The following is a 13855-nucleotide window of genomic DNA, read 5'->3' on the forward strand; positions in this document are numbered from 1 at the left end:
TGCATACACATTTGCTATGTGATCTTGGGTTGACTTTCAGTCCCTCTAAGAAAATATTTTATCTCCAGATTTAGAGATTTTTTTCTGTTAGACCCCCATTCTTGAAATTCTTCTTTTTCTTTATCTCTGTCTCCTGTTTTCCCTGGCTTCCTTAAATTTCCAACTAAAATACCACATTTCACAAGAGGATAGCTTTCCCCAAAGTCAGCACCTCCAATTTACCTAGGAGTGTGTTGGTAAATGTTTAACAATTGGCTCTCTGAAAATAAATGTATCCATATTAATTAAATTTTAGTTTAATATGCAATTTAATTCTAGAAATCAATAAAAACAATAAATCAAGACTCAGTTTGTAACATTTTTTTTTTATTTCAGAGGTATAAATGCTCACAGTGAAAATTTAACAATTGTCTGTTTCTAACACACTCCTCTTTCTCTCAGTCTCTATCTAGTTTTCAAATTGTTGGATTGTAAATTCCTTGAGAGCAGGGATTGTCTTTTGTCTTTCTTAGAATCCCCACCCTTAGCAGAGGGCAGCAGATACCTAATAAATGTTCATTGTTGACTGACCTAATGACTTTGCAGTAGGTATTATGTTCTATCATAATACTAACACTTGCCATATAGAATGAGTGAGAGTCAGATTTAGAGACAGTATCTTAAGCTCGTATTTAGTAACTGCCTGAAGGATAGAATTATTTTCTATCCTCCTTTGACCCAAACAGCTTGCTTAAGTAGATAAAACTGTCAGCATCATTTATAAACCTTTAAAGGAGCATTGATCCCATCACTGCCCAGTTTGACAACTGGGATAGAAATGATATGTCATATTTAGTTGGCAGGAAATATATTTTATGGTTAGTTCAAAAAATATCCATATCCATTTTTTTTCTCTCATGGGAAAACTTGTGTTTACAAAGTTTGTTGCTCATATGTGTTTGTGCAGGTATATACACAACTATACAAATATATAAGAGGGTAGCTATATAATGAAAGGTATAGAACACTGGCCCTGGAGTCAGGAAGACCCGAGTTCAAATTTGACCTAAGTCACTAGCAATGTGACCCTGGACAAGTCACTTAACCCCATTTGTCTCAGCTTCCTCATCTGTAAAATGAGTTGTAGAAAGTAGTGGCAAACTATTCAGTATCTTTGCCAAGAAGTTCCCAAACAAAATCACAAAAAATCAGATATGACTAAAATGTGCAACAGAAGCTTACACATTTATTCATATATATTATAAATATACCTATATGCACTTACATACCTGTGTCTTTACATACGTACATACGTGTATGTCCTGGCCCTAAATTGACCAAGAACATGACTTTACCTATAAAGTATTTTTTTCCAATATTAGCCAAATTTGATTGATGACTATCTCATTCTATATCATTAGAGTTCTGGGAAAAAATAGCTTTGTGTTATTAAAGAAAAGTCATATGCATTTAGACCAGAGGTGGGAGACTGTTGAGAAATAGAAACTTGAGACAGGTCTCTGCCCCTGCCTCCCCAATTGCTTGTGTTAAAACTCAAGACAATGAGAATTGGAAAAAGTCTTTGAAATCAGGTTGTCCAACCCCATCCTTTTACAGATAAGGAACTGAAGCCCAGAAAGGATGAAGGAATTGTGCAAGGTCACTCAGCTTATTAAGACCAAAGCCAGGACTAGAAATCCAGGTCTCCTGAATGTCAGTCCAATATTCTTTCTAAAAGCAAAGTATAAACTCTGAAAAATAAGTCAGTCGGTGGAGAATGGATCTTTCAGGGAGTTTACAGAAAAACCTGTTTGAAAGGGACCTGGTGTGAACTAGCTACATTCTCTCAACTTAGCTACATCTATTTTGGAAGTTGTATTACCTTTCTCAGGCCAGTAGACATTATGTTGTTCACCTTAATTGACTAAATGAAGCTGTTAAACATTTACATAGGTAACTCCCAGGCCATATTGGAGAATTCTTCAAAGGATACGACCAGTTTTCAAAAAGGGGAACATAAATTGCTAATAATTACTGGAAAAAATGCCAAGTCTCACTAATAAGCAAAGAGAAGTAAATTAAAAAGAACTCTGAGGAACCTCACTCCCATTAAATTGGTGAAAATAATTAAAAGCAAAAACTTAGTGATGGTGTATAGCTCTTGAGAATATGTATGTTCATTCATTTCTAGTGGAATAGCAAACAGGTAGAATATTTTTGGAAGGAAATCTCTCTGTTAAAATTATAAAAATAGGTTTTCTCATAAGCCATTAACCCAAAGTTTTATTGTTGAGAATATACCTTGAGAGACTTATAGAAAAATGAAAAAGAGCTATCCAAAGACTTTTATGCTTAATTTATAATTTCAACCAAAAAAAAAACCCCAACCCCAAACCTAAACTGGAAGCAACCTAACTGTCCAACAATAGATGAATGATTAAATAAGCCATGCTATACTAATTCTACGGAATATTATAAAGTGACCAAAGTTGACAAATATGAGGAACAAGTGCCCAAAAGAAATGTGGAAAAACCTTTATGAAATAGCACTAAGTGGGGGGAGGAGGGGGAGGATAAAGCAGTACCAGAATAATAGAGCAGATGCTAACTACAACACAAGAGGAAAAGCAAGTAGGAATGAATGAACAAAGAATTATGATAGAGACTTAGATAAAGTAACAGAGCAGCTATAATGTATTGTGTGTTGAAATTCATTATTTAAATTAAACAATTGCAAAGCAAGCCTAATTGGTTCTATTGATGCTTCATATTAACATTATTATAAACTATTAGAAAATAATTGACTAAATGGTTCCCTGGGGTCTGAAAGAGTTTGGTTTAGTATTTATTAAAAATTCATTCTGGGTAGGTATTGACAGGATGGAGTGCTGTTCTTGTGACATTGATTTTTTCAAGAAGACATTGGACAAAAGTATATCAAGCATATTGAATCACATTCCAGGCTGGGTTTCTTGGAGTAATGGGAGAGGCCATTCCTATTTTATTAAGCTTTTGTCATTCCCTTTGGGTTCTAGTGGTCATAATTCAGTTAGGATCATCATCAAACAAGAAATCAGTTTCAGTTGCCAATTGTCACAGTGCCTCAGACAGTAGCTTGTTGGAGTCACTTTAACCTTGTCTGCCTCAGCTTCCCCATCCATAAAATGGAGGTAATAACATCACTTAGGGTCAAGATAAAATAAGATCATATCTCTAAAGCACTTTTACAGAACTTAAAGTTCTATAGCAATGCTAACTATTCATCATCATCATTATCCTTAGTCTCCTCACTTCCTCATCTCTAGTCCCCATGCAGCACATTGGTTCAATTATTAAACTTGATGTCAGGAAAATTTGAATTCAAGTTCCTTCTCTCATATTTCTGGCTGCTTCTCAATGAGCAACTCATTTGATTTATCTGAACTTCAATTTGTTCACCTGTATAGTGGTAATATTAATCCCTTTGGGGTGGCTAGGTGGCGTAGTGGATAGAGTACTGGCCTTGGAGTCAGGAGTACCTGGATTCAAATCCGGTCTCATACACTTAATAATTGCCTAGCTGTGTGGCCTTGGGCAAGCCACTTAACCCCATTTGCTTTGCAAAAACCTAAAAAAAATGTTAATCCCTTTAGCACACACCTATCTCTCATAGGGTTGTCTTGGGACTCTGATCATATAGATTATGTGAAATACTTTGGAAAATTCAGAGTGTTATTACTACCTATACCTCTCTATGAATCTAGTAAAGTATTTTTAATATTAAAGGCACTCAATATGTTCTAGTTGAAATTTATTGACAATATTTATTGGGTGCCAGAGAGTTAGTTGCAGCAGTAGTTGCAGTTTAAGCTGGAGAGAAAGTGATACAAAATCTATATAATATATTTACCATATTTTTAATATAATATTTTATATTATAACACCTATGGTCTGCTATTAAACTCATTGTTCACAGTGCGGCCTATAAAAGCTCTATTTTATTTTTTCACTACTTGGATGGATTAAAGGTCTCCATGATGCACACTTGTACAAAAATATTCATAGCAGCCCTGTTTGTGGTGGCAAAGAATTGGAAAACAAGTAAATCTCCTTCAATTGGGGAATGGCTTAACAAACTGTGGTATGTGTATGTCATGGAACACTATTGTTCTATTAGAAACCAGGTGGGATGGGAATTCAGGGAAACCTGGAGGGATTTGCATGAACTGATGCTGAGCAAGAGGAACAGAACCAGAAGAACATTGTACATCCTAACAGCAACATGGGGGGTGATGATCAACCTTAATGGACTTGCTCATTCCATCAGTGCAACAATCAGGGACAATTTTGGGGTATCTGCAATGGAGAATACCATCTGTATCCAGAGAAAGAATTGTGGAGTTTGACCAAAGACTATTACCTTTAATTTAGAAAAAAAACACCCATTATTTCATTATGTAATTTTGCTATCTCTTATACTTTATTTTTCTTCCTTAAGGATATCATTTCTCTCTCATCACATTCAATTTGAATCGATGTATATACCATGGAAACAATGTAAAGACTGGCAAATTGCTTTCTGTGCGGGGGGTGGGGGCTGGGGGGAGGGAAGCAAGATTAGGGGAAAAATTGTAAAACTCAAAATAAATAAAATCTTTAAAAGGAAAAAAAAAAAGGATCTCCATGATGGGACTACTTCCTCTATTGGTCCAGAGCTTAATCAATCCACATCTTCTCATCCTGCTTGAGTCTTGACCATATCCTTCTGAAAATCTGAAACAGAAGTTCTTAGGGGTACAGTGGAGTGCCAGGATCTGTTCTGGTGCATACTCCCCGTGTGACCGTGGGCAGGTTATTTCACCTCTCTAGGGCTTGGTTTTCTCATTTGTAACATGAGGGGGTTGGACTACATCAATGGAATTAGACTTAGACAGAAATGGCAACCACTAAAGGGTACATAAAGGATACATGACAGGTACAGATAGATTTAGGAAACAAGGTAACATCACCTAACATGTTCTATTTTTATCTTGCTATTATTTCCTAATTACTCTAAAAGTTTTGGTTCCAGTGCATCCATGGGCTATGTATTTGGCATTTCTAGACCTTCCAATTCTAGCAATACCCTGATCCTAGGATTTTTTGACATTGCATTGATCAGAAGGGCATGTTGACTCTCCATCAGTTATTCCTTGCTATGACTCCAGTCACCTACTTCTCCAGTCATATGCTGCTCTGGTTATTTCCCTTATGCTGCTTCTACCAGGATATTGTTCATTAGTAATATGCTGCTGCCTGCTCATGCTTGCCATGCACCTCTCTATTGCCCTTTGGGTGACCTACAACTTTAATTCTTTGGAGACTGTGGTGTTCCATGATTCATAGGCATATAGCATCACTGGGTGAATATTGCTGTTAAAGCTAGAAGCCTGGGGTCATTAGAAGTATCAGAAGTTTTCAAAAGGCAATCTACCTGCTTCTCCTCCTCCTATTCAGTTTTGGGCCTGAATCACTGTCCATTCACAGTGTTTGTCCAAGATTATATATACTGATGATGGGCATTCTTTGTCCTTATATTTTTTCAGGCTTTAAAGACCTGAACTTTCTGCATTTTATCCATCCAATATTACATTAGTTGAATGATCATATTTATAAATATAATTCTTTAAGCACAGTGACTTTTCTTAAATCTTGGGTTAGTACTCTGAATGGTGTACTCCAGCCTCTGGGTATCTATTATACCAGGCTATAGTAGAATGTCTAATTAATCTACTGGGTTTCTCTTGATCCACTTTAATCCCCTTCAGGGGTGAAGAAAGACAAAGTGATCCTCAGCTGGGTATATCTGCCACAAAATTTCCATAGTATGAATTTTCCCATGATAAAAACTTCATTGATTTTTTACTACTAACAAAGAAAAAACGAAATTCTATATGATTTGAAAAGAGCTTTACACATATAATAACAGAGATTGCTAGCATTTTCTGGTTGTTTTGCAGAATGGGAGTACAAATTCCTTCTGGTCCCCATTTTTATTTGCTACTAAAAGAGCCCTATTTGGTTCCATAAGGATGATAGCTTAAAGTAGTGTCTACAGCACTGTAATTGAGGTCAGGGTACCTGCCTTAGATATTTATTAGCTGTGTGACTCTGGGAAAATCACTTCTCAGTCTCAGTTTCCTTATCTGTAATATGGGGATAATAATAGCACTATTTCATAGGCTTCTTGGGAGGAAACAATGAGATTAGATATGTAAAACCTCTTTGAGGACATTAAAGGGTCATATAAATTTTAGCTGTTAATAATAATATATATATCTGACTCATATATTATTAATACATAATATCTGATACACAGTAATCTTTTAATAAATATTTTATCTAAATGTAAAATACTTCAAAACTGTAAAACACTTTGTAAATGTTAGCTGTTATTAACATGTAAGAAATGTTTTGCAATTATATAATTATGCAATATATAGTAATATTATATATTATAATATTGTCTACATCATATATTATTTATTATATTATATATTATATGTATAATTGTAGCATTTTATATAAATAATATGTAAGTGCTACATTTCAACTCTTAACAGCAAACATGTATATAGTACAAAGTGCTTAATATATATTATCCCAGTCAAATCCTGGGATTTTAGATAAGATGTAAGCTTAGTGTGTGACCAAAAGGAGAATAACCTCTAAATTTGAAAAAGAAAGCCAAACTCAAATGGTTCTAACATTCTTTCTAGGGGAAACAACAGTAAACCTAAAAGGCCATTCATTTTGAAATTAAAAAAATGAAAAAAATGTAGAATTGTTTTTCTAAGTGGAAGGAATTGTCAGTCATGTGGAACCAAAGATCCCTAATGTTCAATCTACTGTACTCAATTTAGCCCAGATGCATCACAGGTGTAGTGACCTTCTGCTTATTAATGAAGTGATTCTGGAGGGGGAAAATGAGTTCACTGGAAGATTCCTTCTGCAGTCTCAGTTTCACATACACATTTATTGAGACAGGTGAACACAGCAGAAGAGAAAAATAACAAGACAATGTACTGTCGGTCTATTGGGGGACTCACCTGCTATTTTTGAGGTGCTCAAATGCACTTTCTAATGGGGGGGGCTCAGCTATTTTTAATAGAGGTTGTCTTCTGACTGGAGAGTACATGAGAAATGTGGGTGGGTGGAACTTTTTGAAATTTCTCCAGTAAATCCTATTAGATAAAGCTGGACATCATAGAGGATGCTCAGCACATACAGGCTTGGGAGAGTTAGGGCTAAAGAAAGAGGAATTTGGAGCCCCACAATGGGATCACACTTGCTTATTGGTCCTCTGCTTGTTCACAAAGTTCTGGGCTTCATATTTAGACTAAAAACAAGAACAATATAGACCCGAGGCCTCAAAGAGCTCATATCCTATTGTGTGGATACAAATGGATAGAATCAATGAACACCAAGTACCAGACACAGTTATGACACGAGAAAGAGAACTTTGAGTCTTAGAGAAGAACCAGAGAAGATTTTGTTATGGGAGGTAACAATTGAACCAGGCTTTGAGAGGAGGGGACATGTTAGATATAGCATGTAAAACCACAGAGGTGGGAAATGGAATGTTGTGTACAGGCTTAGGAGAGGAGACAAAACATATGCATGCCCCTCCTCCCCATTAGTGCACATTAAAGTTTTAAATTGTTCCGAGTCTTATATGGAGCCTTATAAAATGACAGAGAAAAATAGTGGCTAGAGTTCTAGATTTAGAGACAAAATATGAGTTTGAATTCTGTCTTAAACATTTACTACCTAGGTGACTGGTTGGGTAAGTCACATAAATTGTCATAGCTTCATTTTCATCTTTGGTAAAATGGGCACAATAATAGCATGCATATCACAGGATTTATTAAGGGAATAATAAGCAAACCCACTGGGACTAGAATGGAGTTTGTGAAAAGGGATCATAGATTTAGAGACCATCTAGTCCAGTCCCTCATTTTATAGATTAGGAAACTGAGGCTTGAAGAAATTAAGTTACTCATTCAAGGTCACACAAGTGACAGGGGCAGAATTTGAACCTAGACCTTCTGAATCCCAAAAACCTGTGCTCTTTCCATTCTATCTCCTACATCTTCACATAATAACACCAGTTAGCCCATATGTAACACGTACTGGCAGCCACTGTGTTCCCTCACAGAAGACCTGGGAGGTAGGTGCTATGATCATTACCATTTCACAGTTGAGAAAACTGAAACAAGCAGAGGTTAAGGGACTCCCCAAGGCCACAAAACTAGTAAAGGTCAGACCTGATTTGAACTCATGCTTCTGGATTCTTGACCCAGCACCCTATCCACTATGAAACAAGACTTTGTGGGATCCAAATTGTGTAGAACTTTAAATGCTAGACTAGGTTAATATTTTCTCTTAGATTTATTTATTGACATTTATATGATATAGGACTTGTGCAGATTACTTTAAGGCTACCCAGAAATATTTTTCTTACTCTAAATAATCTTGTACTTTAGGCAAACAAGCTTGAAACACACAGCCCAACTAATGAATCTATTTTGCTTGACTATATTTGTTACAAGGGAGTTGACTTATTATTTGGTGGAATGAAGAGTCATAGGGACTGAGGGTGGGAGTTATACTGCTGTCAAAAAAAGAAGAAAAGAAAAAAGAATGTTAATAGAACATTTATGAAATACATAGAAGAGAGCAAAAGGAATGTGAACAGAGACATTTTCAAACAGGGCAGTAATAGAATCACAGTTTTAAATTTATTATATGCTTAAAAAATCCAGGCAATCACATTCAAGATTTCATATTCAATTTTGTTTTTCTATTGTCATTTGTATAATAATATAATAATCATATTTGTTTCTTAATGCAAAATAAAAATAATACAAAGGTTAGCAAATTAGCAGATGAAAATATGAAGTAGAAGCAGAGACATTGACCCTTCTTGTCTGCCTTTTTTGAAACCACAGTCACTCATCATTCCTTACAGTTCTCAGGGCCAATCATGTAAGCAGTAAAACTGACCTGATGACTTTTCAGAAAGTACTAACATTTTTCTTTGGGCATAAATTTTAACCTCTTTTATTAATTCCTCCTTCCCTTTCATTACTCCCCCCCAACCCCCAACCCCTGGCCATGTGGTACATTTTATAGAAAGTGATATATTTCTTCAACATTCTATAAATCAATCTTAAGTAATCATCTTTGATATGGAATCACTTTTTGGGGGCAGCAATCAGAGTTGAATGGCTTGTCCAGGGTTATCCAGCCAGTAACTGTCTGAGTCTGGATTTGAACTTAGGACACCAGGGCTGGTTTTATAATATTTTCTGCCACCTCACTACCCCAGAGTAACTCACTTTTAAAGTCACTCTGGTGATGCTTAGTATCTGGCCTAAAAATGTCTTGTGATTATTCCCACAAATAGTTCAGTCAGAGCCCCAATTACCTTTCTACGCAGGTAATTATTACTTCTGCCATTTAAGTGAAATTTCAGGACATTGCTTATAGAGAAATATTTATGAGTATATTTATGTGGTGCTGCTCCTATTCATAGCCTGGATTTAAATTCCATTCCTGTTGGGGTATGACTCTGAACTGTCCTTCACTACAAATTTTGCTGATGATAAATAAAATAACGCCATAATCCCATTTCCCCCCTCAGTATCTAATAGACTTAAAAAAAAATAACCTCTAATTTACCTTATGCATGAGAGAGCTCCATAATTCATGGGAAACTAACGACTGAGTGGGGTTGGAGGATGCTTCTACAATCGAGTGTGGTGTAGTAATGTGATGTTAGGCAACTTTGGAGTCTCATTATGGAACTTAGCAAGTGTCTGGGTATCCTTTGCAGCATGCGCTGTCTGACAAGGCCTGCGTGAAAGCGTTTGACCCAAAGACAACTTGCCTGCAGGAATGCCTTATCACCACCTTTCAGGAAGCCTATTTTGTTTCTGAAAGTTTTGAAGAAGCAAAAGAAAAGATGAGGTAAACTTACTTCCTTTCCTGTCTAAAAAAGATAACTTTTCTGTCTTTTTCATTTTCTCTTTTCTTTCTCTCTTCTATCCTCCTTCCCTCCCTTCCTTCTTTTTCTCTCTCCTTTCCTTCCTTCTTCTCTCCCTCCCTTCTTCTCTCCCTCCCTCCCTTCCTTCCTTCTTTCCTTCCTTCCTCTTTCTCTTCCTTCTCCCTTCCCCTTTCTCTTCTCTTTCTCTTTCCTATCTCCTCCTCTTGTTTTATTTTATCCTTGTCTCCTTTCTCTTCCCCTCTCTTTTCCTTCTTTCTCTCTCTTCTTTCCTTCTCCCCTCCCTCCCTTTCTCTCTTTCCGTCCTCTATTTTTTTTTAGGTTTTTGCAAGGCAGACAGGGTTAAGTGGCTTTCCCAAGGCCACACAGCTAGGTAATCATTAAGTGTCTGAAACCGGATTTGAACCCAAGTACTCCTGACTCCAGGGCCGGCGCTTTATCCACTGTGCCACCTAGCCACCCCTGTCCTCTCTATTTTTCTTTCCTCTTCTTTTTTTTGTTTCTTTTGTCTCTCTTTTTTTCTCTTCCTCTCTTCTCTCTCTTCTTCTGTTGTTCTTTCTTGTATCTCTCTCTTTTTTCGTATCCTTCCTTTCTCTCCCCCCCTTTTCCCCTCTCCTTTTCCCTCTGTTCTTTGACTCATTTCTCTCTCTCTTGCCAGTGCTAAATGATCAGCTGATCATTTAATATTTTATTATTATTGTTATTATTCTGCAGAGACTTTGCCAAGTCGATAACTCGCCCCTTCTCTGTGTACTTCAATCCTTATACACAGAGTGTTGAAATACTGAAGGATACCAGGAGTATCGAGAATGTGGTCCAGGACCTCCGAAGTGATCTGAATACAGTGTGTGATGCTTTAAGTAAGATGAACAAATATTTGGGGATTTGAGGCCTGGAACCAGTTGCTTTGCCAGCCTCACCTTTCCATCTCTTAATAGCAAATGAATCTGCTTCATCTGATGCCATTTCTTCTGTAGCAACCCTCTATGTGCTGAAGCTTGGCTAGTAACCTGCATCATTGTGTATCTACCTAATTGCAGTTTCCAGATCAAATAAGATTAGGCTGCTGTGTGAAGAATATAATAGCTGACAATCATCATAGATGTCAAAAAGAGATTTAAAATATTTAAAGACTAGATAGTTGATTTAATATACTTACTTTTGTATCCTGAAAGTACACATATCTATTTAAAAAGGACCTAGAGAGTGTACTCCCTCCACTAAGGCAGATCATAAGGTATTTACAAATTGTAATCTTAGACCTGGAGCGGGAATCTCCACCTACCAACTGTTTTGTTCTGGTGTTGCCACAGCAACCTCAGAGGGACTTGAAATTCTCTAAATCTAGTAGCTTTTGGGGGTGTGTGAATTAATTAAATGTTTGATAAAATATAGCCTGAGAATGATATTATAAATATCCAAATGTCCCTTTGTAGGAAAAAAGGTTACCTACCCCTGTCTTAGACACTTGCTTGAGGCCCAGAGAGATTAAGTGATTTGCTTATGATCACCCAGCTAATAAGTAGAGTTCTATTCACTATGTCTTGCTGCTTTTATTCTCATTAAAAATGACAAGAACACACTTTCTCTGACTCACCTTAATGACTCCTTATTTCCTGATCTTTTTTTAAATTATGAAAATCATTATTCTTTTAAATTACAGCAAAGTTGAATTTTGCCTTCTCCATATCTTTTGAGGAAACAAGAATTGTACAGCACTGGATTTATGATTGAATTGATGTGAACTCCAAATAATGAAACTCCCTCTATCAATGCAGGTTGTTCTGCAAATTATCATCCTAAAGACTTGTGTAGGACACGGAGAAGGACTTATCTAGGGTCACATAGCCAGGATGTAAAAAAGAAAGTTGCTTTGACTCTGAGGATGACTTGCTGCTATCAACAGTGCCATGCCTGCATCAGAATGAAATGCCTATTGAAAACAAATACATAAGTTAGTTTAAAATGTAATGAATCACATTTTAGCAAAGTCAGAAAGTCTACTTAGTATAGTTAAAACATGCAAATAATTTTAACCTTGTATCTTTAGTTATGGCCTATATCCCATAGTATTTTACTTTAAAATCTATTCAATATTTTTATTATTTAGTCATATTTTAATAGTATCTGACTCTTTGTGACCTTTTTTTGGGGGGGGGATCTTAGCAACGATACTGGGATGGTTTTCCATTTCCTTCTCCAACTCTATTTTTTGACAATTTTGAGGTGTAAATGCACACAATGAATATTAACTTTTTCAAGTCAGTTTGAGCTGGCTCCAGAATAAGCCTGGTCAAAGAGCTTCCAGTATTGTAGGTTTGCCTCTCCTCTCTTCTGATTTGTTGACTCTTGTCAGCTAGTGGCTAATGCTTTCATTCCTAACTTGGACACAGTATCATAACAATTGAAGTTGTCCAAACTTTGTACCATTTGGGCTTGCAAACTGTTAGTGACACAAAAAGAAAATGGAAAGGGAGGTGAATTTATGTTTGGATCCCTGCCCTGTACATGGGTAAGTAACTTAATCTCTCTGAAATCTCCTTTGCAAAATTAGGGTTCAGTGTAGATGACATTTAAGGTTTTTTTCTGACCCTAAATATTGGCAGTCACTATTCTACCTTACAATCATAACCTTTGATCCAGTAATCACCAATCAACAAGAAATTTCTAGTAACTCTCAGCACTAGCTGAACACAGAGGTCTTGAATCAATCAATAAATGAAAGTCTACTGATTGAAAGCAGGAGTAATTTCATTTCTCACTTACCTTTTCATTCTATGTCTTTTTCCATACTGTTAGATGTATGTTTCTAGAATGAAATGTGCTGGTAATTGAGAGTGGGTATGAGAGAATAAACTCAAATGTTGATTTTATATAGAGCTTTCAAATTTGCAAAGCATCTTTGACCCTTAACAATAGTTCTGTAAAGCAAGTGTGGGTACGTGTTACCCCCATTTTGTAAAAGTTTACTCTTGGTCACTTATATAATCAGTATTAGAGTTAAGATTTGTATCCAGGTCTCACATGATTACAAGAACAGTGCTCTTTCATTATATCATGCTGCCACTGGAAGTAAAAGAAATAACATTTCAAAGAAATCACCATTAAATAAACTTCAAAACTTCAATTTCAACCTTGTCTAAAGGTTAATTTTTTTTCCATTAACATTTGGAAATTACAAGTCAAAAGTAAATGTATATTTATATATAAATTGATTTATAATTATGGTTTATGATTTATAATAAATAATACCTCAGTGGCCTATGGGAAAATTCTGATAGACTAAAAAGACTTGCAATGAACAAGAAAAACAGTTTGGGAACAGATCAAAACAAATGAGAGGTAAATATTTTAACTATTGATTACCCTGTTTATTGGGGAAAAAGTCTTTGGTTAACCAAAGACAGCTCAAAATAACTAAATTTTGAGAAGGGATTTGGAGTCAAAAAAGAGTGTGGAGTAAAGTTTGTCCTGATAAAGGGAAAAGTCTAAAAATTGATGGATCATAGAAAAGAAAAAAAGTTAAATTTGATTGGAAGAGAAAGGGCAAAACCTTAAGAATGGTAATCTTTCTTTTGCCAGCAACTCTACAAACTCAAGCAAACCAAATAATCCAATCTCAAAAGTAGCTGTTGAATTTTTCCAAAGGAGGGAATAGCTCAGGACCATAGAACTTGACATCCGTAACCTCTATTGTTTGCCCTTGTCTCTAGGGTTCTTTCGTGCTTTTCCTCATTAAACACAGGGACACTCAAGCATCCCTTTTTCCTAGCAGTCTTCCTTTAGCAACACTTCAACAGAATTGGAAATCATTGAAGCAGGCCACTGCAGGAATAATAAATTTCAACTGAC

At 36.1% G+C, this 13855-nt stretch overlaps 1 protein-coding gene across 1 annotated transcript in view; it reads left to right on the forward strand.

Moving 5' to 3' along the window:
* The window catches only part of TPH2 (tryptophan hydroxylase 2), a 128419-nt gene extending 116813 nt beyond the window's left edge, over positions 1-11606 (forward strand). Inside the window, exons 10-11 of the mRNA XM_074220777.1 lie at positions 9836-9969; positions 10718-11606. Coding sequence (XP_074076878.1) covers positions 9836-9969; positions 10718-10892 — 309 coding nt within the window. The 3' untranslated portion in view covers positions 10893-11606. The remainder of the gene's footprint in view (positions 1-9835; positions 9970-10717) is intronic.
* Positions 11607-13855: the final 2249 nt, after the last annotated feature.

This window comes from Macrotis lagotis, chromosome 2 (assembly GCF_037893015.1).
Source record: "Macrotis lagotis isolate mMagLag1 chromosome 2, bilby.v1.9.chrom.fasta, whole genome shotgun sequence".
In the NCBI taxonomy this organism is placed as follows: domain Eukaryota; kingdom Metazoa; phylum Chordata; class Mammalia; order Peramelemorphia; family Peramelidae; genus Macrotis; species Macrotis lagotis.